This window comes from Empidonax traillii, unplaced genomic scaffold (assembly GCF_003031625.1).
Source record: "Empidonax traillii isolate 1590-97213 ecotype Southwest subspecies unplaced genomic scaffold, ASM303162v1 scaffold199:size790550, whole genome shotgun sequence".
Classification (NCBI taxonomy): domain Eukaryota; kingdom Metazoa; phylum Chordata; class Aves; order Passeriformes; family Tyrannidae; genus Empidonax; species Empidonax traillii.
In genome coordinates, this window is record NW_020955392.1 from 192,451 (window position 1) to 219,016 (window position 26,566).

General features: G+C 40.5%; 1 protein-coding gene across 3 annotated transcripts; it reads right to left on the reverse strand.

Moving 5' to 3' along the window:
* Positions 1-1,026: 1,026 nt before the first annotated feature.
* Positions 1,027-26,518, reverse strand: USP53 (ubiquitin specific peptidase 53). Of its 3 annotated transcripts, none has more exons than XM_027886966.1 (17): positions 26,423-26,518; positions 19,897-20,582; positions 18,487-18,579; positions 15,470-15,604; positions 14,346-14,459; positions 14,175-14,257; positions 13,923-14,028; positions 13,360-13,506; positions 12,770-12,919; positions 12,113-12,284; positions 11,029-11,178; positions 10,240-10,383; positions 9,319-10,042; positions 8,246-8,319; positions 3,487-3,586; positions 1,962-3,013; positions 1,027-1,931 (listed from the first exon to the last, which is right to left on the reverse strand). In XM_027886966.1, exons 2-16 carry the CDS (start codon positions 20,038-20,040, stop codon positions 2,035-2,037), a joined length of 3,315 nt encoding a protein of 1,104 aa, XP_027742767.1. In that variant the 5' UTR covers positions 20,041-20,582; positions 26,423-26,518; the 3' UTR covers positions 1,027-1,931; positions 1,962-2,034. The 3 variants fall into 3 exon arrangements, with proteins under 3 accessions (XP_027742767.1, XP_027742768.1, XP_027742769.1); XM_027886967.1 differs by lacking the exon at positions 26,423-26,518 and adding an exon at positions 26,040-26,165; XM_027886968.1 differs by lacking the exon at positions 26,423-26,518 and adding an exon at positions 25,943-25,978.
* Between the last annotated feature and the right edge of the window lie 48 nt (positions 26,519-26,566).

Genomic DNA, 26,566 nt, shown 5'->3' on the forward strand with positions numbered 1-26,566 from the left:
CTGGCTATGTATATTATGTAACATGGCTAGATGAACTAGAAAAGTTTAATTTACACGTTCTGAAATCTCTCTCAAAAATATTACAATAGGAATCACCCCAGTCCTAACATTTTTAGTGTTCTTCTGTATTCAACTGATTTTCTTACAAAAGGATCAGTTTTTAAGTTGCTGTTTACCAGCAGCCATACCTAAACATGCATAGTATTTTCACTATAAATCCTTGAATTCATTTTTTTTTCCAAGTGCTACAACTAACTTCGATCAAGAAGGTAGAAATAAGGTTAATCTGAGATACCTGGTTTGTTGCATATATATAATGTTCCAGTTCTACTGCAAGTTGCATGTAATTTAAAAGAAAAAAAAAAAAACTGACCTTGCCACAGAATAATCAAAATTAATTTTTAAGTGTTTAGCTTGGATAATTGTGCTTAGACAATTGCCAACATTTGGTTGGAGCACTAAAACTCATGCACATAAGGTTATAAACATAAAAAAAAAAAAAAAAAAAAAAGCCTTTCTGACTACCAGTGCAAGCCAGAGTGTTTATATATGCATATTTAACCTTGTGGCATTATTTTCATAACTAAAAGGCATTGATGATTTAGGTATAATCAGCAGCACCCCACGTTAACACTCCACTGTGAATAATGGGAAAATGTAGCCTTTTTGGATTGTGTCAGGCTTTGCTGCCACTGCCTCAGCACACGCTACAAAGTTCTGTGCACTGATTTAACTAACCAAATAAAAGCCAAATGAATCCTCCTCTTTGTTACTAAGTCAGGTTAACAAAAGACAAGGTAAATGCCAGAGCTGCCAAAACTGTAGGCAGTGACAGAGCAGAGAAAGAGGAACCTCTTCTTTCCCTGCCCCTTAGCCACTACAGGCTGAATGGCTACACATTCACTCTGATCTGCCAGTGCAGACCATACCCATGTGTAGGGCTGTTCCAAAGGGGGGAAACACATCAGTAAAAAAAAAATTAATTAAAAAAAAAAAAAAGAATCAAATGTGTGATCCCCATGGAAGAAAAGGGAAGCTTAATAAATAGCAGCAATTACTTTGTATGCACTTGGAGGATAAATCAGAATTGAACATAAGCAGTAACTCTATCTAAAACCTTACAAAACTAATCTTTCATAGTTGCATGATAACTCTGCATTTAAAATTAGCATCCTATTCTCTTATATCAGTTTGTAAGAGATGTGGTTAAATTTAATAAGTTGAAGTATATAGCTTATAGGGTGAACAAAATCTGATAAATGTGTTTAAAAATGTACACTAACATAGAGCAGCTGTATTAATAGGACAGTATTACTGCGGTTTACTTCAATTCCCTTTGAAAGTCTCATTTAACATTTGCAAACCAGGACGGTTTTTAAAGGATTATTATTATTATTATTATTATTATTATTAAGGCTTTTCAAATAAAAAATAAATCCTCTGGGTAAACTTGTATTAAAGACACTTGAAGGTTTGTGAAAGCACAGACTTTCAGAGAAGTCAGCTGAAAAAAACCACGTTATCTCCTGCTACTTCTCAGGACAAATAATACTCTATTATTACTACATTTACTGCATTTGATGTGGTAATACATTTATCCCTTTTGTTAGTCTAAGTAGGTAGTGACCGCAGTCTGAAGGAGCACTTCTTAAACTGCAACTAATTAAATCTTCTTACAGATTTAGTAACATCCAGTCGATCCCACTGCTGTAAGATGTGCACACCCCAAGGGACCATGTGTAGTACAAACTGTAGAAGACAAGCTGAGTAACAGAGGTAAGCATTAAGGCAACTAGAGTAACAAATCAAAGAACCACAAGTTTAGCACCTCTTCTCCTCCGTGCGCCTCCAATTTGCATATTCATTTGAACAGTCAGAACTCCCACGCAAAGTACGGTCAGCTGGGTACCTGGTTATCACACACACACACACACACACACACACACACACACACACACACATTCAAGGGTTGTGCCCGTTCACAGACCATGTGAAATGCAAATGTCAGATCCGGGGGTGGGTTTTTTTATGGATCTATCGGCTGCAGTGGATGCCTTCTGCGCTGGCCTTGTACCTCGGCTCGGGCGGGGGGTGCCTGGGCTCCAGGGGGGCGTGGTATGTAGCGTTCAGGTCTACCCCAGCTGTTGGAGGATGCTTCTCCTTGGGAAAGCTCCCGCTCTCCGTGAAATACAGCTTGGGCCTCTGGTGGTACTTCATCCTGTAGGTGTCAGTCATGCAGCTGTCGACTGAGAAGTAGGTCGTTAGGGACACGCTGTCATTCCCCTCCACGTAGCCGGGACTCGGCCCCGTGTGGCGGGATCCTTTCTTTAACAAGTTCTCCGACACGGTCCAGAAGTCATTGACTGACAAGCGAGGTGGAGAATCCGGTTTGTGGACAAACAGTTCGTTCCCTGGAAAGGGCTCTTTCAGCCTTTGTTCTGGTGGGAGTACACTTGGTTCTGGTGCAGGTTTTGGAGGAGCACCCGTTTGCCTCAGCGGATTACTTTGCAACGCTTCTGCGGGTTTTACCTCTGCTGCAGAGTTACCCTCCGATCCCGGCAAAGTATTCAGAGCGTATTTCTTGGGTGGCAGAGGGGGAGGGACGTTCTGATACACTGCTTCAGGCACCCAGAGGGCATCCCCCCTCCGCAGCGGGTGCTCAGCGGGAGGGGCGGGAAGCACCACGGGCCTCTCCGGCAGGGACTGTGGCACGCAGGGCCCCAAGCCCACCTTGGGACCGAGCGTTCTTGTGTGATGAGACTGCGGCTGGGCAGAGGGGGCAAAGTCACTGGGGAGCAGCTTCCTGCCACAGGTGTTCTCGGGGTAGGGGTGGGACAGGCCATCAGGACAGAACACTGCCACGTTCACCTTCTCAAACCTGTCTGGTTGAAGCCACTCGGAAGGTTTCTGTTCGCCTGCCTTGTTCCTGCTTTCTGACTTCACGATGTCTTTGACAACTGGCTGGAGAGCTGAGGAGGGGAAGAATTTCCTGGTGGTCTCAGGCATTTCAGCTCTAAAATACAAAAAACACACAAGATATAAGTATCCGTAAAAACATGTGAAGAGGTTCAAATAACCCAAGGATCTTTTAAGACAGTCTTGATAAAACTGCCTAAATGTTCAAACCGATGAGAGAACTGGAATCTGTTTAACTTACAGCCATTGATTAACAGTTGCATTTAATTACTCCAAGGTTTCTTTCATTTGAAATGTAAAATGCAAGAGATGCAAGGTAAGATAAATTCCTTTAACATTCAGGACTATGTTAAACACAACCTCTGCTCTCTTCTATGCATCTTTGTGACTCTGATACATCCGCTTTTCAAATATTGAATGTTACTTTTGCCTGCTAAACTTGTGTTTAGATTGATTGTCAGAAGCTTTCAATACCTTAACTTTTCAATGCTTAATATTGATTATTGTAACACAACAGAATTCAGTATTTCTACAACTATTATAGAGTAAATCAATGTCAGTATTAATTACCTCTTTACTGGAGGACTGGGCACCTGCAAATGTAAATCTGTTGGGAAACCAACATGAGGTCTGTAGTTCACTTCAGAATTCAACTGGTCTTTCCTCAAATCTGGGGGTAGAAAAAAGAAGTATTTCAAAATAAGCATATATACAGTCCAATCCCTTCCTTGTAATTGCTCAGAGGTTACAAAAACAACACATAACAAAACAGGGCAAATAATGCCTTTCAAGATTTGAGATTAATCAATATAGCCATTTTGAAGACAATCTGTGACAGGTGGCCAGATCTTACCTTAATGCTAAATAATCTGTAGGAAATTTTCTGGTATGTAGGTTTAAAGAAATACATTCTTTGAAACATTTAAAAGGTTAGAGCAGGACTGTACAGCTCACAGAGATGCTGAGCAGACCGAGAGCATGTCACTCATATGCCCCAAACACACACCTGCCTGGGCCAGCACTGCTGCTCTCCCACTCCAGCAGCTCTTTTTACTCACAGGCAAAAAAAAACATTCCCTGAAAATACACAATTTCTGAACAAGGCAGCTCGCAGTGAACAGTAAATAAAGGAAGTATTGAAGTATTTGTGTCAACTCCACATAGAATAAAACACTCTCTTGGCAAGTGACAAGCAACAGTCTATTTGTTTAGAGATAGATACTGTAAGTCTTCCTAATGCCCATTATAATCAGTCACCTGCTCTGAAGCCATTCAAAGGAATGGATTATTATTATTATCATTATTACTAGAATGGCTTCCTTTGTCTATGTATAGACTAGACTCATAACTACACACCTGTTTCATTTCCCCAAGTTTAAGTCCTATAGGTCTTGTAACTTTTGATTCATGAACACACAAGTCAAAAGCCCAACAACAGAACAGAGTTAAACTAAAATCTTTGGGTGATGCTCGTTTTGATGGTCAGTATCTGCCCTGTCTTTAAGTGATGAAAGACTAAAGACACCCCCGTCTTTGAGCAAGAGCACAGGTAGCAGAGGCTAAACCAGCATAAAGCACAAGAGACAAAGCCTCCCTACGGCTTTCCTTCAAGTCTTGACACTGAAAAAAAGAAATTAATTAAAAATCCTGCACGACAAACAATACCCCAGCCTTAGAAACAATACTCATGGGAAAACACCATCACCGAGCGATCCCGCGTGACGGTGGCAAGGGACAGCTAAATTAATCGGACGGAAAGCCTAAAAACTGCTCCGCGGAGTTCCCTAGCAGCGAGCTCGGTTACACCGAGCAGCGTTTCCAAGAGGGAACGCTTCTCCTCGCCCCGCCGCCACGGTGGCGATGGGTTTGTCTCTGTGGCTCGGGGCGCGGCAGTTCCCGCGGCGGGCCCGGCGGCGGCAGCAGCGGCAGCGGCACCGGCACAGCCCGGCGCCTGCCCCGCCACCTCCCACCGCCTCTCCTCGCTCGGTGCCCGCGGAATTCCAGCCGGCTTAAAAATAGACCTGTTATTTCCCCCCCACCCCTTCTGCTGACAGGACAGCCATGCACGGGTAAAACCGGACGCCGGCTCCGTTGGGAATTTCGGCCCCGCGTGCTTGGCGAACCTAAAAAATGTGGGACGCGCAAGCACGGCGCTCGGCCGGAGCCAGCCATCCTTATCCATGGGGCCCGAGGAGCTGGGCAATAAAGCAGAGGAAACTGTTCTAGGAGGTACAAACTGCCTGCTTTTAAGATTTATAAACGCCTATTTTCACATCTGAGTAGTCCATCGAGATTTCCAAAATATTAATATCCGTTCTATAGCCCGCTGTTAGGACAGAACTTCTGCTCTGGAATCTCCGTTTACAAATACAGAACAGGTGCAAAAACCTGCTAACTCCCATTTCTGTGGGGAAAAAATCCCCAAATAAACAGAAATACAGAAATCTCCAACAAAAACTCAACTACACATTAAATTCAGTTTCCTTCTAATGGGTTTTAGCTGCACATTTCCTAGACATTTTTTAAACCAAAAAACTCTACCTTTTTAAAAAATAATTTTATCAATAAAAAACCAAATTGTACTACTTTTCATAACACATAATTCACCTCTCTTAACTCAGACATTTTCTTAATTAAATTGAAATTACAGGTAAACTTACTGGAAGCTTTGGAAATGTGGAACAAGAACATAATCTAAGTCAAGAAGTTATAACTTGTCCAAAATAGAATATTATTTTTAAGAAATGGTGACAAATTTCTGGAAAAAAAATCCTTATATTCAAGGAACTGTACTTTTGGAAACAAAGGCAATTTGGATTCTTCTTTGCACACTCACCAGAGCTCCAGGATGATTCTAGATTTCAGCTGGAGTTGTCTCACGTTACTGATCTTAATTCTTAACAGGAAAACTATTAAAATTAGTGTCATCATTCTTCAATTGGAAGAATGTGAGGTTGGAAATTTTGCCCTCACACTGCTCACGTCACATGTTCCTTATAACCAAAAAAAAACCCCCTTGCCTCCTCAGTTCATCGAGTTCAAACTGCATAAACACCGAGTCATTAATATGAATGATGGATGCTACATCTGCTTACTCAATATTTGTCTTTTCCTGCCAAAATCTGACCACACAAATTAGGGATTGGCCTTGGGGGACCTTTGCTTCAGCACTAGGTATCAACTGCTCACTGCCAGTGTAAGCAGCAGCCATTTGATCTCCCCACCACTGTGTGATGCAGTGTTTCTATCTTTATGATGCTCTAACAATAAGTTTATTTTTGTAAGTCAGGGGCAGAATTCCTCAACTGCTGAACAGTAGCCTTCCTTATTCAGCTCCAGTTAAAAACAAGGAGCTGGAAAAGCACAGTTACACCAACGGTGGGCAGAATTACAAGTCCAACATTATTTCCATAAGAAGTTTTCCACACAGAAAACCCACGCAGACATATTTGTTGGAGTTGCCATGAGAGCCTGACAAAGATTTCTTACATTCCATTCCTCTCTCAGAAAGGACTTTTTTTTTTTTTTAAAAGTCCTATTTTCTGGGAGCCTCTTTGGTTCTTACCTACCAGTCCATGTTTTGTTCATAACACCCAGAGGTAAAACATAGGTAATACAACTGAGACATGAAAGTAACTACTATTGTCCTTGCTAAAGGTATCCTGACACACTTTTAAAACTGAGACTAAATAAGTCTTTACCCACTATACATGTGAAATTATCAAATTCCTCAGATTATCTTTTCTGTCTGGTAATCAGTTCCACTGAAAGTATTATTTTCCAAAACTTGCACGCATGAGATCTTCACAACTGAGTTAAATACATACATTTTTATTATAAAGCTATTCAAAAGTTAGTTACTGAATTGAAATAACTGATTAGATGGGATCCTATCGTCAATTTTTTTATGATAACTCCAAGGATCACCTGAAGTCACTACACTTAAAGAAAATGTACAATGCATGTTGAAACCTTTAAGTATATTTAAGTTCTCTCCAGAGAACACTCATTACAAGCTCAACCATTGTTTTAACCCACCTATTTTTCATGCCAACAAAGTCCTTTATGTATTTTTCACTGGTGTTTTTTTCTTTCTTTCCTATCCAAGTGTGTTTGATAGGAATGGTGTGGTACAGAACTAAAGCAGAGTGAATGTCCTGCAAAACCAGATCTTTGCAACCCAGTTTGGGGTTTGGGGCTTTTTTTGCTTGTCAAAATAAAACACCAAATTAGTTCTCTTTCTACAACCAAAAAATAGATTAGAATAAAGACAGAAAAGGTAGAAGTGGTTCCCACTTTAAGTCTTAGGAGAAACTATACTATACTATACATTATTTGGGAAGAAGTATGATATCTATAAAAATCAAATGTTTCCTGAGGAAGTGGCCTAATATTTATTGCCCCTCTTTGTACAAGCACCCTTCCATTGTTTCAGCAACAGCAGATAATGATTTTGGCTGGCCTCATGCTGACCTATAATATTTATATGCCAAGGCATTTATCAACTTTATAAAACCCCAGCAGACATATTAGTATGTAAAAGGAAGTAGACTTCCTTATTACAAGTGTTTCTTCCTGATATTGCTTCATATCTTGAAGGAAAACAAATGGTACCACAGTCCACCCAGGCCTTTAAAAAAAAAAAAAAAAAAATCTTCCTTAGTATCCACCAAGATATGCTTTTGGGGAAAACACAGGGAGTGAACAAAATTACAATGTTTTTTGTGTTTGGGTTTTTTTTGGGGGGGGATAGGGGGGAGGAGAAACATGCACACTTGCCAAAACAAAAGAAAACCAACAACAATGAAGAAAGGATATGAACACCTTTCATCTTCATCCATCAGTATAACTCACTGAAAAGTTTTAACAAAATTTCTAATTCACTGTGCAGGAAAAACACCCACAAAACAGATTTCCTCTGCCATTTTCAAGAAGACAGAGTACACAGGCTATGGATGAGTCAGTAAGAGAGATCTCTGCTGAAAATAAGTGTATAAGAAAACCTCTTCCATCGTGGTCAAAGCAGCCACAGATTCCATGCCAATTTTCTTCTAATATACTAAAATACAGCCAATCTGATAAACAAATTGCCTAACTCTGAAATATTTGCTTATGGCTTGTTAAAAAAAAAAAAAAAAAAAGCAATGATGCATGCTATGTACATCTTCTGATTCTGTGACATATGAAGACATTACTTTATGCAGCAAAGTGATAAAATACAAAAGGCTATTCAGAAATCTGTCTATCTCTTGGGTGATATTAATGTATTTTCAAATTCTGGTCCATCTCAAACACTTCTTCAAAGCTTAACCTTTCTAGGAGCTCTTACCGTGGAAGTTTCTGTTCTGCTGGGGCACCGAATGTAACACATGCTCAGCTTTTTTGGTTGACAAGTTCTGTTCGCTGTAAAAGAAGCAGATATGTGATTTGAACACTGCATTTAGCACTGCTCCCACACGTGACAGGCTGTGCTGATCCACAAAAAATTTAGGATGACCTGAATCTTTGAATACGGACAGAGGAAAATGACTGATTTTGCTTCCTCGTGGTTTCAAAATAATCAAAGGACATTTCACTATGGAAGGTGCATTTTGTATGTTTTAACTAAAAAGTTTGTTTTGATAAACTTGTCACAATTCTTTATGAAATAAGATCATCTAGTGCAACCCCCTCCCCTTGCTCAAGCAGGGTCAACTCCATGCCCAGGATCACATCCTGCTGGGTTAGGAGCATCTTCACAGACAGAAATTACACAACATCCCTGAACAGGATACTTAATGACTAACATACATCAGTTCTAGGTAAGTTTAATGATATATGGCTACTAACCACATTTTTTTGGCCAGTTTTAGTAATATTATAGTATTCAGCAAAGATTATTTCAAACAGGTCAATCAATTACCAGGTGATCAATATATATATCTGAGGTGAATTTCAGCACAGTGAGCAGTAGCAGCACACAAGATTTCACCTCCTGCCAGTCCCATCTCCTCGTCAGGGCCTGTCTGTACAAATGTTACAAGTATGATTTACATGGACACTGTGTTCCACTACAGATGGAAAGTCACCCACAGTCCAAAAATCTCCTGAGTACAGCAGTGTAGCAATTACTACGAATGAACACGCCCTGTCCCTCAGCAAGGCTCAGCAGTGTCTGGCTCAGTGCCTTCCGCAGAGAACCAGTGCTGCAGCCTCAGCGTGAAGGCAACTGGAACACTTAATTGCCCACACCCTTACTTCTAGAAACACTCCAGCCTTCCACACGCATGACCCCAAGCAAGTTTCAAGGGATGTTTTCTTGGTGTTTTTTTTTATTTTGTTTTCTAAACACTACATAAATATTAGAAGAGCTTGTTTTTCTATGAATACCATCTATGCAAGCACTAAGAGCATGAGCATTACCTGCAGGAAGCACTGTCTTTCACATTCTTGACATCTGCCGGGCTGATTCCTTCAATAACAGGTGAGTCCGGATTTGCAGATCCGTTGCTGATATGATCGCTGCTTTCGTATCCAGATTCTGTCCTCTGAATTTGCCAGTTATCACCGTGGACTTTTCTCTCCGTAAACCCTTTGCTTTTTTCAGCGTTCCCTTTTCCCTCCGAATCCAGTGAACTTCGGCTTCCTGTATCCTGTTTCGTTTCGTCCTCGTATATAGTCATTAAAGCCTTCTGCACCTGGTTCTCCTTTGGCCACTGGTTAAAGCTCCTCTCCTTTTCGTGCTTAGATTTACTGCTCAGGTTTGCCTTGTGCTTTGGGCTGTGCTGTTTTTTCTCACTCTCGCTGAAAATGCTGTCTACGTTCAGCGTCTCCCGCATCGGTTTCCAACCTTTACTCCTGCTCCTGCTGCTTCCTTTGTCCCTGGAGTCCTGACTGGTGTCCGTGTCATAACCAGTGACACCATCAGGCCGTGTCCTCGTGGCTGGTTTCTCCCCAGCAGCGAAAGGGTCAGTTTTATTTGATCCGAGCACGTGTGCAGAAAGCTTTGCTGGGTGCGGGGCGTTGTCGTGTTTGTAGGGGCCTCTTCCCTGGCTGCTGTATATCCGCTGATCCACGCAGTGCCTGAGGCCGTTCCCGATGGGAGGAGATCCTGACTTCACACTGCAACGGTCTTCCCCAATCACATCTTGTAAGAACAAAAGGAAAAAAGCTCCATTACAGCTCTTATCCACGTTTCATAGAATGGTTTGGGTTGTAAATGATATTGTTACACTACTAATGTTTCTCTCCAAATCCAGTACATATTTCAGAATACTGACTTTCTCTTAAAAGGGAGAAAGCTATTTAACCCATGGATTCTCTGGTCACGTTTTTAAAACGTACCTCTTTGTCTCCCAGACTCTTTCTTTGGTCCTCTGTCCACATCTTTTCGTAAGGATGGGAAGTTTTTCATGTCAGCAGCTTTCTGAGCACACTCTCTGGATAAGTCCTTCAGCCTGTCCTTTTGATCGCTGTAACCCAACTTAGCTGCAAAAAACACTTCTTGTCAAAGACCGTTACTCAAAAGGCATTCATCATCAAAACACACAAATGTATCAAAACACACAAATATGGACCATTTAGGGACCATATCCTAAATTTTTTTTATTTTAGTACTACTTAAAAAGACTGATAGGTTACATAACGCAGGTTGAGAAAATTGGATTTCTTCCCATGCATAAAGTCCAGTAACATAGAGGACTACAAATAATGCTGCATATCACAATACTATTGGGGAAAAGTGTTCCTTGGGTAGCCAGTGATCCACAGAGCCTCCCCTCAGCCTCAAGTCACTAATGTGCCTTTTGACCAACAACTTGACTGGAAAGCTTGATGACGATTGAGAAATGGATCAAAGCCTCAAGAGCCGCTTTAGTGAAGGAATAATAAGGGTAATAAAAAATATTCTGCATTTGCAGTTCTCTGGAAAAGTTAACATTCCATGGCAGATATTCACATGTTACTTAAACACTGAATGAATGTCTGAACAACAACTGTCAGTCAATGATGGAATTCCTCCTCTAGAAACACTTCTGCTCCCGAGGTTATCACACACCTGAAATGCCATAATCTGAAATAGTTTATAATAAGGCATATCTGGGTTTTTTTTGGGTGGGAATGGTGAATACAAACCTGGGCCTCTACCACCACTTGCTTGAATGTGGCTTCTACTGAAGGCTGAATTATCTGGCTGAAGCTTTTTATTACTCCTTTGATTAGGGGGATCTCCAATTCCGTTCTCTTTCACGTGCTCTGATTTAGCAGCAGAATGCTTTTCAAATCCTGTCAAACAATACATTTGTCTTTAGACAGAAAAAAGCTCCCTAAGTTAAAATTTTCAATATCTAAATTAAAAAAAAAAAAAAAAAAAGCTTTTTAAAATTGCAGATGAAAAAATAACAGAAGAAAAACCTCACAAAAGCCCACACTGTATTTCCCTGTACTAGGGAATTTGATATACTAGTATATTTGATATACTGCCATATTTATAGTGGTAGCCTGTAGTGGAAGAGGGTCCTCAATTCTTTCCTCCCTGAAGCAGTCTGTGTCCTATCACTATGCATTATGTGAAGAGGAACATGTCAAATTCGATTTGGCTTTTATTTAATTTACTTGTAAGTTATGTTTAAGATTAAAATTTAAAAAAAACCCAACAAGACAGCAGTACAAACTGCAGAACCAAAAGGCTGGATTCTTACAGCGAGTGAATCTCAGATAAAAGAAGTTTCCCGAAGTTCCTTTTGGTTTTTCCCAAAGTTCTGAACTGTGCTCTCTGTACATATATTTATGTGTATATATATATATATACACACACACACATAGACACACATACTCCAAATCTATATGTGCATGAAACTTTAAAGTATCTTTTTATAGCACTTTGAAAAGGTATTTTAAATGTTTCAATACACACGTAAGAACACATGCATATAAAAATACACTACAATTTTCTTCTCAAATTACTGAAGTTGTGCAAAGCACTTCTGACCAGTCTACAACAGAAAATCTTTTTTCCCTATTATCCATTAGTCTCAATTTTTATTCCCTTATTAACCAAACAGTTCTAACATCGATTATACAGACTAATCTCTTCTGAGACCCTTTAGATAATGATTGATAAGAACAAAGCAGCCAATCTGTTACCTCCTCCTTTATAAACCCCATTTCATAAATATAGCTGATATTTATTTTAAAAAATTTAAATATATCTAATTACCCAAGTCTTCCCCACTTCCTCCTGCTGTTTTACACTGAGACCAGTGAATAATCTGCTTTGGTGCATCTTCTGGAGATACAGCTGTGCCATCTGGGTTAGCATAAAATAGCAGCAATGGCTGGAAGTGACACCGAATGCACCTGGAGACCACGTCTTTCCATTTTGTTCCAATCTAAGAAAAAAAAACCCCAACAAAACAAACCTCAAAACTTTAACAACAGCTCTGAATCCAAATAAAGAATAATTTATCAAGCAGCCAGTACCAAATGCCTAATTCCAAAGGTACATGAGGATTCAACAGTTTACACATTTCAACACATCAGGGTACATGAACTGCAGCAGAAAGAATAATATTCCATGGGATAACAATTAGAACATCATTCCTATGAATACAACAGCATCTTCTCTTTCTTTAAAAGAAGTACAAATTCAACAGTGCACAAGTGCATGAACATTCTGGAACATTCAGCATTTGTCAGGCACAACTAGAAAGCAGCGAAGCCACCTCCAGAATTCATCCGTGAAAACCGGTTTACAAAACTAAAGGTTTATTAAAATAAAAACGCTGCCTTGACTTTCTTCAAGTTTGGTGTCAGGAGAATGCGCTCTAGGAAAGAAAAGATCACTGAATTTGGTAGGAGTAAAAGTAGCATTTACCTCCTTGACATTAGCATCATCGAACAGCACCCATTTGCAGCTCTTGGTGTGAAAGGCAAAGGCACAGTAATGTCGGCTCGTGTAGCAAATCATTCCCACAAGGAAAAGCTCACTGTTTTTGGCATTTTCATCTGTAACTCTATAAAACAGCTGTAGAAAAAGATTGTATCTTTTAAAATGTGGGTAGAACATTTAGCCTCAGTTTTCTGACCTGCTGCTGGCATTTCACCAAGGCAACTGGTATTGACTACTTTCCTATTTGAAAGAGTAAAATATTAATGCTCTGGAATAGTTCCACAAATTTCAAACTGAAAATTATATTCCTAGATTTTCAACTAGGAACACACCTACACTAACCTTTGTACTTAGGCACAAAACCAACATTTCTGACAGGACTTTTCCCCCTCTCACAGTAACTACATCAAGCAGCACATTATAAAGAATGGGAAAAGCAGACATAAACTGTGCAGTTCAATTGGGCTGTTAAAAATACATGTGAGTATTTCTATGTTGCAAATATTTACATAACCATAAAATCCATGTAAAATTAAATTCTAGAGTAAGCAAAGAGTAAGTTTTAGGTCAGGTACCCCAGGAAGATAAAGCTGTGTTGCCAGATTCCTCATAACCTCTTCTGTCAGATCAGAGTGTTCTGAATCCCAGACTAAGCCGATTGTCACAATCTCAGGACAATTCATAAGAACACGACGAATTTTTATTTTCTGACCACAGTTACTCTGAAAAAAAGGGAAAAAAACCAACATGATGGGAGGGAAAACAGAGGTGTTTAAAAAAATGGAAGTCCAAAGGGGAGTTACTACACAAGAATTAGCACAACGTAATTCTGCAACTTCTTCTAATTCTAAAATTTAGTTGTGGTGTTTGTTTCTAACAGTTTAAGGGGAACATTCTTCATCATAAAAACCCCCTGATGAAGGCTACAGCTTAACTTCTACCAATCACCACCTTAAAATCAAAATCTCAATAACTGGAGCCTTAAAATATGAGTTTAGGGGTTTTTTTCACCCTAAGCTGGTCTGTGCTGAAGCAGCCAGAGGTAACCCTGCTTTTAGGGCAATACTTTATCCTGGTTTATCATCCTGAAGAGTTCTCCCTTGTACCTTAAAGTAATGTAGCATCTTTGTTTACTTACAGGACACTTCCTGTAGTCATCAGCAGTATTTGCTGCCTGCAGCAACTCTGCAAACATTTCTGGCTTGAGACGTTCGTGCCTCTCCATCATTTTCTCTACTTCGTTACTGTAAAAAACAAATGACATAACCGTGGATCTCACTTCTTCAGAGTCAACACGTTTCGGCCAACTCTCAATTAACTTACTCTTCTTAATTTCTTATTGGAAATGAGGATATAGAAAAATGAGTAACAAAGCACAGAAAGCACTTACCAGAGGGCTGTGGTGGAAATATAACGCACAAACTCCGTGAAAGGCAACGGGTCCGATGATGCTCCACAGCTGCGACAGACGCACTGCAACAAACCACAAAGACGCGGGTTTTTATTCACTCAGCACAGAGAAAACGGGTTCTTTGTTAAAGCAATCAAAGGAAGGTCTGACCTGCTCGTACAGCGTCATAGCAAACTTCTGATGGGAAATGCAGGACTTGGAAGTGCACATATCCGTCTCACTGTTTGGCACTAGGTGAAAGTGAATCCTCTCGAGGATATTTTCCTGAAAAGAAACATCAACGTAAATACAAACTGAACTGATGGACTCAGAATACGTGAGGACCATTACAATTTAATACTCCCAGCTACTCCCCTTGGCACCAAAAAGTACTATGACTGCTATGAGTTTGGCCCCTGAATCTGCATGGCCATTTTCATCTCTTTTGCCTAAAATACCAGAGGTAATGGGAAGAAGGGAGTCTATTCAGGTAGATCAGACAGCTGATTAGTTCAGGGTTCAAATGCATTTTGAATAGATGGAACATTAATGACAGGCTCTCTTTCAAGACTGCAATCCATTAACCTGACTGCAAGATCTCAAACAATTGCTTTCAGGTGAAAATGCATCTGGCAGGTAGGGGGAATTAATTTGTGGATTCTTCCAAAAGATGAACTTATTTCATTTATGAAGTTATTTCATGAAGTATTGTGACAAGTCCAAAGCACTGAAGCGGCAAAGTTTTCTGCCCCTCAAATCTGCGTGTGAAGGTTAATACTGTCAGTGTTTTATGGCTAACATTTTCATTGTCTAACACAGGAGCTCTTTGGAAGGTTTCTTTACTGGAGTTCTGTGCCATTTGGAGTCATCTTTAATGGCCATATTAATGGCTCATGTTTTTCAATGACAATAAAAGCAGAAAATAAACTACAGCAAGTCAGGATCTTCAAGTATCCCTTCACTCTTGGATAAGAAAATGGAAATCTCTTCTGCAGAAGAATTCAGTAATGAGCTGGTGAGTTGTAATGGAATATATTTCAACAGCTGATGAGAGAATACTTGGAAGAACAGACTATATATTCAAATCCATAGGTGCTGCTTCTCCTCAGAAGATAACCCTTCTCTCCACCCAAAAATTTCCAAGAGTGACTCAGAGCTCACCATCCTCACTGCCCTGAACTGGCATAAAGAAGATCAGGAACATTATATTACTTGAATCCTCCCCGTGAGCCTGGAGCCACCAAAACAACAGGCTAGCTTGGCATCAACTACACACAATTCTGCATAAAACTCACAAAGCATTCTGCTGCATCATCCATGAATCCCAGCTGGAAACGCTGTTCATCCTTGAAGCTCTCTGCGAGGGCGTGTCTCATGTTGTCCGACGGGAGGGCTTTCTCTCGGCTGTGCTGGAACTGTGAAAAGATTGCCTAGGAAGAAATACAATCACTTGGCTTCATTGCCCACTTGAGTAGACACTGCAGTTCTACACCAATACATCAGTTCTTGAATAAATACATGAAATGTTTGTATTTATAATGTTTATAAGCCTAGGCAACTTTACAAATTCCTGTTTTCTCCTGGAGGTACTTGGTTTCTGTGTTCTGTTGCCGATTCCACGATAAGAAGTTTTGTTATCGAAGTGAACTTTGATCCAATAGAACAACAATATAAGAGTATATAAAAGTGCAAATGATTGACTTTAACTCCCAAAACCCTCTGGTTTGTAATTACACAGCTTTTTAAATCTGGCCACTGGAATAGAAGTTCATCCATATGTATCTCATCTTTACAGATGGTGTGTATTTGTTAGGGCGTAGTGGAAAACCACTCAGGTTAGTTTTACACCCACCATTCATTAAACAGTGCAATATTCACAGCACTACTTCAGAGGGCAATGCATCGTTATTAAAATTATGGATATTAAAAACCTCCCATAAATTAGATTGAGTGCTGATAAATCCTTGCTATTAAATCAGCTCACTGCTGACCCGCTGCACACAATACAAGAGAACAGGTCAGTATCTGCAGCTCCAGAACATGATAATAAATTGCACTTGATTTTTCCTTCATTTCCCAGAAGAGAGAGTTGGCTGCTACTTTTCTCTTTTTGGCAGAGATACACACGCAAGCGACCTCATCATTTAGCAAGCAAGGAAGGTTGATTTTGAAAGAACTGGAAGTTAAAAGCTATTAAATGAATCACATATTTTCAGATATTACAGGGTATATTCCACTGTCAAGAATTCTAAGTCAAGCTTTAGAGGGAAATGAAGGGAACAGAGACAAAGGTTCCTTCTGGATAGAAGGCACAGATGCAACAGATAAGCAAAGTTTCAGTGCTAACAAAAGTTACTGTTTTAACCATGATGCATTCCAGGGTGTCTGTCAAATATTTAAAGTTCCCTCTCAAAACAAAAAGCAGGGACTACTGATAAAAATTACAGTCACTATCTCCATGTAAACATTCCAAATGAAGCTTTTAACAGCTCTCCTTTGAAAACTTGTCATCAACACTCATTTTGGCTGGAGGTAATTTTTGGTATGCAACAGAGCCTTTTATGCCCAGCTGAAAAAAAAAGTACAGATAAGCAGCTGTGCAGATATTTCTGCTCCGTTTGGGGAGTCAAAGTCCCACCCCAGTGTTATCCAAAAAAGAACAGAGCATATTTAATTCTTGAACACCACCAAAAGAAAAGAGCTAATGGATTGAACAGAGGTAAACTAGAACTCATTGGCTCTGCTTTTAGTTTATAGAAGCTATCTGTAGATAATATCCTTCTTTAACTGGTGAACAAGTAAAAAGGGTTAAAATAGCCCAAGACCAAAAAGAAAAAAAAAAACCAAAAAACCAACCCAAGTCACAAACAAGTTACTGAAATGCATCCTCATCCAGCACATACATTGCATGGAAATTAAAACGCCCCAGGTTCTGAACACAGAACAAACAGAATTACTCAACCACCATCTCTAAAGAGCCAAGGAAGCAAAACCAGTAGTGTACATAACAGCTCAGGACAGATACTTCCAAATGAATTAACTGCAAGGTTTTGAGCTCAGTGCATAGGCCAGGGAGTTAAAGATCACAGATTTGCTGTTAAAAAAAAATAACTAATTCCATTCCCACCAATTTCAGAACAGGCAGCAATACCACTTTTTAACAGTATTCTTGGGAGTGGATCAAAATAGGAAGATCTCCGTCCAGGCAATGCCAAACATCCATGCACAGTGAGCCATTTAGATAAATCCCACAAGGTGCATCATGGAGTCATCAATCCCTCAAGAACAGAAGCTTGAAAGAATAAAGATTCCCATAAATTCGAGCAGCCTCGGGAAGCAGCTGAAGGCAGCGCGTTGCTTTGGGAGGTGGCTTAAAGTGATGCCAAACCTGAACTACAGCCACCACCCCAAGACAGAAGCGAGATTCAATCTGAAAACGCAGGTATGCCCCAGTTATGGGTCAGCACTTTCTGTACTAACAAAATCAAGTGCCCAGCACACCGAAGAACACGAGGTGCATCGAAACACTGGGGAAACAAAAAGTCCTAATGGGTTCTTCAGAGTCAAGAGCTTTGAAAAAGGTTGGAATAAAAGCCCCAGGAAGTTGGTCTGAATATGTGTAGTCTCAACTTGCTGGCTTATTAAAAATAAACATTTTAACCAAAGAAATGAAACAGCATCTTTTAGGAAAAAAAAAAAAACGTTTGGAAAAAGACAGAGACACGTTCCAAACTAACTGCATAATACTGCAGTGATGATAAACACTAAAAATTACTGGAAAAAGTACACAGTACGTAGATTATACACATCCTGAAGGAAATGTCACTGCAAACACTTCTTGCCCCAAACACTCAGTCAGCTCCCTGAGGGTAAACTCTTAAATACTTGGCTTACCTTTGCCTACCATTTAGCATCATCAAAAAAAAAAAAAAAAAAAAAAAAAAAAAAAAAAAAAAAAAATCGCTCCCTCAGTGAAACATTTTCCAATAGTCTTGTTCCTTTCAGCTCTCTCCAGATACGTGATTCCCAGTTTACCACTGGATCTACTACCATACTTTAAAAGACAGTATGACTTATTTGCACTGACAGAACTTTTATGTTTAACTAGACTAAATTTTGTGTAAAGTTTCCTCTCTAAACACAAGAAAATATTTCCGTTGCAAATGTCCCTATATCTAAACCGGTTTTTTTACACAAGAATGACTTTAAGAGAGTCCCCCAGGCATATGTAGGATACAGACGTAATTTAATGAAAACAATCTAAATTACTCTTCCCTCATTTTTGAGGGATGATTCTAAGTTTACTATTTACCTTTAAAGCACAAAATATGCAGGCGTCTCCTTGACACACGTGCCCAGTTAAACCTCTTAAACTTCGTCGAAATATGTCAAGCTGCCATAATACCTATAAAAAACAGAGTTTCAGAGAAAACAAGTAACGACTTCTGAGGGTTCTTCATTTAGCACAACATACAGTAGCTGCTAATTTCTTCCTTCGTTTCACATAATGCACAACTTAAGTACCAATATTGTGGGCCTTTTCCTTTGGTTTGGTAAACTGTGGGGGTGGAAGTGAAAGTTTTGCTTTCAGCTCTTGAAATTTAGATCTCTTTTTTTTTTTTTTTAACTATTAGAATTATTTGTACTTTGGAAAAATAAGGACTCCTAAGCAAAGAAGCAGCAAGCTAAACTGTGTCCAGGGATTGTAGCAGTCTTCTTACAGCTCTCCATAAGTCTATACCACATTCTTATGAGCTCTTACTAAAATGATTGCTGAAATGCATTTGTTTTTCCACAGTTCAGAATAGTTCTGGTGCTTAAACAGGTGTGTTACCACCTTTTATTTGTGCAGCTACTCTACACAAAGGCAGTATCAGCATGGCTACAGTTTTCAGTATCTAGTGTCTTAGGTACACATGAAGTAGTTCAGAAAGTTACCCGCTAAAGAAAAGTAAAAATAACACCCTCCCTTCCACAAAAACGAGTTTTCAAGACGCACAGTAACAGAACAGCTGCAAATCCAGGGGGAAAAAATATCCTATCTATAAATATAAAAGCTAAAATGAATTGGGATGCGCTTGAAAAGCAGAGCCCAAAGCTCAGTCCTGAAGGTTGAAGGGAGGTTAGAGAAAAGAAAGGAACACATTCCTGCTTGCAAAAGGGCAGTCACCAACCATCAGCCACTGCCTGAGGACCAGCAGTGTGTTGTGGGGCAGTAGGATTGTCTAGAACTGTAAGTAAAACTGCATAGGGTTTAATTTTAGGGCACCCTAAACAAAAATAGCAGAACTGCAAGAGAATATAGGTCATGCTGTTCCCATTGAGTGCAAACCAGCAAACATTCCACATTTTTATCTTGAACGCATTTAGATACCAACCACAAACACACCATGGCACTACCTCTCCTATCTCCCATGTTTAAATCCTTGCCATTTTCAAGCCTGCCAGTTTTCACAGGAAGTCTGTACATCTATTTGACTCCCAAGTTTCCAAATACAAAAGGGAAGTTTTCCTGACATTCTTGATGCATGTAAATAAAATACTACATAGTTTTATTTTGCAACGTTAAATATTTAATACTCTCAACTCCTTAAAATGAAATTGCTGAGTGAAATTCCTTCCAGACAGAGTCTTCTTTCTTTAACTGCCACGTTTCTTTCCCCCCATCCACTTAGGAAAGGCTACTCAAAAAAAATGTTTAATAAATCAAGTTTTTTCTTACCTGAACAGCACTATTAAGAAAGCAGCTGTTTTGTCCAGGTTCATTCAATAAGCCTTTTGTTGGTGCCAGGGATAGTATACTTCCAGGCTGATAAACTTTTCCAAGGTTTCCCCCAGGTTTTCTTAGGAATTTCACCCATGCCATTATTTTTTAGAGTTTCTAACTGCAAGGTTTACTCTTGAATATTTAAGGATATGATGGGTGCAAGGCAAAGAAGGTGGTTCTACAAGAATATTTCCAAAGTCATGGCATTCCATTCAACTCTGTGCAATAGTAACCATTTGTGGGTTTAAGTCCATTTTCCATCAGGAATCGGTGTCTCAGTAAAAATACAGCTAAGCAAAGTTTTCAACTCTCAGACTTAAAAAAAAAATAAATAAAATAAAATAAAAGGTGTCCAGTTAAGGTTAAAACATGTTCAAAGTTGTTAGAGTATAAGTTCTTGTTAAGCAAGCTGCACAGTCACTGACTTCTTCCAGGGATAGCAGTGAAGTGTTACTATAAACCATTAGTTGTATTATATCGAGAGTTTATATATATAATCACAAAAATGGGAAGTTCTTGACAGGTTTTATACTCCCTTTCTCTCATTTCCCTCCATCTTCTTTTTACTTTTAACTGTGACCCATGAAAATATATTCCAGTTTAGAGGACTCCATGCTTATTTCATTCGCTTTCCGGTGAACCTGAAATAGGAAAAAAAAAGAAAATTTAAGAAAAAAAATTCCAAAATGTTAGAGAGTTCCTAAATCAGAAAAGAGATCACGGCTAAAACAGTATCCTAATCTACTGGCAGATGCAATAACCAGGGAAAAGGATGAGAAAAAAATCACCACTTAAAAAAAATTTTTTAAGGCAGAAAAATTAAATTATTTTCTCTATCATAATAATATATCTCCAGAATCATTATATAGCTCTAAAGACCATAATAACATGACTATAAAGGTTCTTCTACCAACATTCAGCATCTTATAAAAAGACCGTACAATACATGAGTAACACTACCTAAAAATGAGGTCTTTAACCCAGTTGCATTCTCAAAGCACCCAGAAAAACACTGCTAAGAGCAAAGCAGGAACATTCTGTTCGCTGCCTCCAAAAACCCATTCCAAGATTTTCCAATCCCAACAATAAGAGTTGTTTCCCTCATTGTTGGAGGAACGTGTTTAAGGTTTAAACGGTTCCACATCCAGAACATCACCACATGTAGAGCCCAAGCAGCGACTCTCTCACAACAATGGATTATTCTACCAGTTTGGCATTACTGCATCACCCACATAAACATCTGAAGTAACAGCACAGAACAGAATAAATTTATATAAACCAAAGCAATTAGGGTTGCAAATGTGGGAAAGAAAAAAAAAAAAAAGTGAATTTGGCTTCACATTACAAGTAAGATATTCACCTTAGGTTTCACCAGCACGCATGAAATCTTAACACCCCTCAAACCATCCCTTTTATTTAAAAGAAGCACTGGTACTTGCTTGCATTATTAAAAAAAAATAAATCAATAACTGGAACATAACCAAAAGTCTCTTTTGCCCCATGAATAATCAGATGGGGTTTGTTTGTTTACTGATGTTACCGTATCTCACCCGTAAGTAATTTGATTTAATAATACTGGAGATGGTAAGTGTGATTTGTGGCAGACACCGAGCAAAGATTCTGAGATCTCACTGCAAACTGACCTTGACACAACATCAGGCGGCAATTTTGGTTTCTTTATGTTCACTTCAATAAACCCAGAAAGAGCAAGGAAAAAGAACTGTAGGGAATAACTAGAAATGCATAGCGGTTTCAGGTCTTATTAGAAATACACGTGCTGCTTAGGAAACAAGAGTTCTTCCAGGACAACTTACAACAAAGAGCATTCATTCACTTAAAACTTACAGGAAGTTATTTTGTTTTGCATATCAGGGATGCCCTGGAAAAAACACTCCATGCACCAAGCCTTTAGCTGCTGGGTTTCAGGAAAAGTTATCGTGATTCACTTAATAAAAAAAATTGTTTCAGAACACATTCATTGTGCAGTTTTCATAGGTGGAAGTGCCAGTACCCTTTCTTTTTCCACTAATACCCCGAATCAAAGGTGGATGGACCATAAGTCATCTGTGGCTGCCCCGTCCCTGGAAGTGTTCAAGGCCAGGTCCCGGCTCACAGCAGGGGGGTTGGAACGAGATGGTCTTCGAGGTCCCTGCCAACCCAAACCATTCTGTGACTGAACCACATCCCAAGTCTTCAGTGGGTGCAATCTTTCAGCAAAACAGTTATTTCACACAGTGTTACTGACACACTCCATGAGATTCTTAGCTGCTGAGAGTTAAAGAAATATTCTCACCCTTCAGAATAACGGAATTGATTTTGCCAACTCTTCTCAACCAAACAAGGGCTATGGGCTCTCAAACCAGTATCTATTTACCAGCCCAAGTTCTTCCACCTTGCCCAATTTCAGTCACTGTTCTTCAGTCATCAGTGACCTCATCAAGCACCTGACTAGCCTCAGTCGTGCAGCCTTACAGGACAAAAGACATGCCTGTCACAAATTTCTGGCACTTGCCTTTACAGCAATAACAATAACAAACACGCTTGTCAGCAAAACTGCGTGTTATCACCTGCAGCAGTGGTACAGCCTCGAACGGAACTGCAGTGCCACAGACTTCTCAGTGTAAGAACAGTGCCACTAAAGAAGCTTAGACATCAGTGCAGTTGCTATTTTACCTAGTAGAATCACCTTCTACGAGCACATTTGGGTTTAAGCATCTTTTATATCCGTTTAGATAAAACCGGTGAGATAAGCGGTTGGTTCTGTGAGCACTGGAATTACCAGGGCCTGGGCTCCTGATAACTTCTGAGCTCTCACAGTTTTCTCCCTAGCTGGGGCACATGCCAACTCTGCTCCTCACATCTTCCTACGAGGTCTCTCTCTTCCAGCCAGCTGCCTCTTTTCACGCACTTTATAAGCACATAATCATCTTTAAGGCTTCTGTCCCTTCTCTCAAATTGGGTGGAAACCTGCCAGGGGGTTCAAAAGTAGTTGACTGCTTGTGCCTCTGAAATTTGGCCGAAGAATCGCTATTTGCATCTTCTCAGCTTCACTCTGCAACTGCTCTGAGTGGGTTGCATAATTGCCTAACGGCAAAGCCTCCCCATGCCCAGTGCTGGGGTTACTTTTAAGCCACACAGCTTTTTGCTTCTGCTTGCAGCTCACGCCTCTGTGCCGAGCCTGGCAACCCACCCAACAGTCTGACAGCTCCGGTAAATCAGTTTCTAAACGGATGTAACTCGGGAGTTTAGACACAAGACAACAAAAATTGTGAGGGGAGAGTGATTAAATATATTACAAGGGAGTAAAATATGAGGGGAAACCACTAGAGTTCTCTGTGGTGAGCCAACATTACTGGGACCGGGGTTACTGTTTCCTCCCCAACAGAATGAAACCCATCAAAAATTCAACAACTTGCAACAGCAAGAATTTGAGTCTTTCCCACAGCTCAAAAGGTTGTCATTTCAAATTGCCAATTTCCGTGAGCAGAACAAAAATCTGACTTGTGTTGTGACGGCGCTGGAGGCTGCAATGATTTTTCCCCAGACTGGAAAAAACAAATAAACTAATAGTGAAGCTGCTTCTTCAAAACTGTAGAAAAAGGCCAAAACTTGAAAGGAATAAAGTCTTACATCCACCTCAATGGGGCTGAATCCAATCTTTTTGGTCCCTGCACATATCCTGTCCCCTTCCACCTTTACCATTCAGTTAAACTGTTTTTGGCAACAGATCTCATGCACCAGAAGACACATGAAATGCTTTTCGTAGTCACCAGTCTTGGTCTTTGAAAATTACAGTATTCGCTTCAAAAGCTGTCAAAGAAATATGTTTACAGGAATGCAAATTCTCGCTATTTGAAACATCAGAGAGAGAGAAAAACTTCATTTAATAGCACTTACTTGCAAGACACATAAGATGAAACAAGAACAACACTGCAAGACAAGACCAATACCAGTGTATTACTGCTGGCTGACATTGGTCTGACACATTCTTGCTCCTTCTGTCACTGACTCAAGAAGTCCCCAAGACACCAAAGGAGTATTTGATGGTATCTCCTCTAGAAAATCTTCCAAACAATCCCCGAAGATTTCCAACCCAGACTGTTTCTATTTTAAAGACCTCTATTGTCTCTTCCCCAGCCCTTACCCATTTAGCTGTCTCTCATATGCCAAACCACTGCTCCTGCACGTCATACTCCTCTGTATCCATTCAGGATGGGAGCACCAGAAGGGTAGATGCTATCCCAGATGGCTTTTATATAAGTACACAATTTTTTTCTTTAAGCTGTTCCAATAAAAACTTCCCTGTTCGCAGCAAAACCAAAACAACAGGTTCACAGCTCAGCCTCTCTGGGCTGTTACGACTGGAAGCTGCCTTCAGAAATGGTTACAATGGGAACTCTGAGTAAAGATCTTGGAGAATACAAATTCCCAGCCCATGACATGGGCCGGCATTCACAGTGAATCATCGCACAAACACTAGGGAAGATTTTTGTTTCTCCATCTTCCTCCAGGAGTTTTGTTCAAAGACTACAATGTACTCTTTCCTGAGCTTTAAAAAGATAGAATGTATCCTTACAGAGATAATTTTCACACTTGCTTTTTTATCCCAGATTAAATGCCTCTGCCTTTCAGTTCTCTCTGCAGACGTTTGATCATTAACAGAAGTGCAAAATACCAAGTTCTGCTCCTTCCCAAAAAGCTTTCCAATTCTTTAAGTCACCGGGGGAAAAAACTGCATAACCGAGTTAAAAGGAATGGTAATGTGAGCATCATCTTTAAACCCACACATCTTTTCCAGGCTTGAGGAGGGGAAAAAAAAAAAAAAAAAAAAAAAAAAAAAAAAAAAAAAAAAAAAAAAAAAAAAAAAAAAAAAAAAAAAAAAAAAAAAAAAAAAAAAAAAAAAAAAAAAAAAAAAAAAAAAAAAAAAAAAAAAAGGGAACATTAGAATGTCTGAATCACTACACTTCGTATGTTTCTTCATGAACAAATCCTGCACAAACCTACCTACAAACATTTCACTCTACCCACACATCAAAAATTCTGATCCAGCCTCAACCCATCATCATTTAACCCGGGCCCGACAAACTCCAACCTGTTTCTGCTTAAACCGTGAGGTTTTTGGAGAACTCTGTGAAATGGGTTTGGTTGCCACCACTACGTCCCTCAAGTGACTAAACTGCTTTGCTCTACCAAGAGGCATTAACCAAGGAAAAAGGACAAAGTGCTGCTACCGAGATCTTGGAAAGCAGTGTAACCAAAGCACGTGACAGCGCCAATACCCTGACCCCAAAGCCCTCTGGGTCTCACACCCAAACAATGCTGTCAGTAGCACATCATGCACACTGTACGACCAAAAAAGATCCTGCACTATCAAGTTTTGATATGAAAGTCAAGTGCATATTTTAGGTGTTTTTACTGTCAACATCCCACTGGCCTGGGATGAAAACTTCTTACACAAGTCATTTGATATTTTAAAAAAATAACCAGCTAATACCTCTTACTTTGCAGCAATTTGTTAGGGGAAGAAAGGATTATTTACCATTTAACAAGGCTAATTTGTAGTCAGATTATAACATTAGAGCTATTTCGACACCAAAAATCACCCTTTCATTCCACAAAAAATAAGAGCAGTTACTAATAAAGTCTGTCAATGCATTTTCCATTGCCTTGAGGTGGAAGGGATTACTGTATCATCAGTCAGGCACAATACTATTCACACAATTAAGTTGTTCTCAAAATAATCTCAGAAGCTTCAAAGTTAAAAAAGCTTAAGCGTTCGGGGGGTTTTTTTGCGGGGTGGGTCGCACACACAAAATAAAGCACTAAGTAAAACGTGAAACACTTATTTTGGGAAGGGAAAACACACTTAGAGAGAACAAGCTATGTCTCCCCTGAAAAGCAGCTTTTAAAGTATTTGCATTGAAAATCAAAGTAAGGGGATAAACGCAAACTTACACCAGATGCTAAGCAGATGATTTGCATGCCATTTGCACGCACCTACCTACACGCCCCCGAAACTCCATCCGTACGAGCCCGGCAAACAGCTCTGCCTCCCAAACACTGCGAACCGATTAAATTTCAAACAGCCCCACAACTACCTGCACTGGCATTTCCTGCTCCAGACAGCCCTCGGAAAACACTCCTGCGAGACTCGCCGGTGGGCATGTGAGCGCCGCGTTAAACATTAAACCCGGAGAGCCCGGCGCTCGCAGAGTGCCCTCGGCTTACACAACGCGCGGGGACAGCGCGGAGCCGCCGCTGACCCGCACCCACGCACCCCGGCAGGGATTTAACCCCGCACGAACCCGCGGCCGGGAAGCGGCGGCGGGTCCCGTCCCGCGTCCCACCGCAGCACCGCCGCTGCCTCCCCCGCCGGGACCGCCGCCGCCACCCTGCCCGACACCCCGACCCACCTCCCGCCCACCCTGGGCTCTCCCCTCGCCCGAGCCCCGGCTCTCCCCCTGCCCGACCCCCGGCTCACCCGCGGCGGCTCCTCACGCAGCTCCTCTCCCGCCCCCTCCCGGCGGCGACTCCGGGCGCGGCCCCGCCCTCACAGCAACTTTTGCTTCGCCCCGCTTCCCGCTCCTCCTTCCCGCTCCCCCCCTCTCTCCTCCGCCTTCCCGCG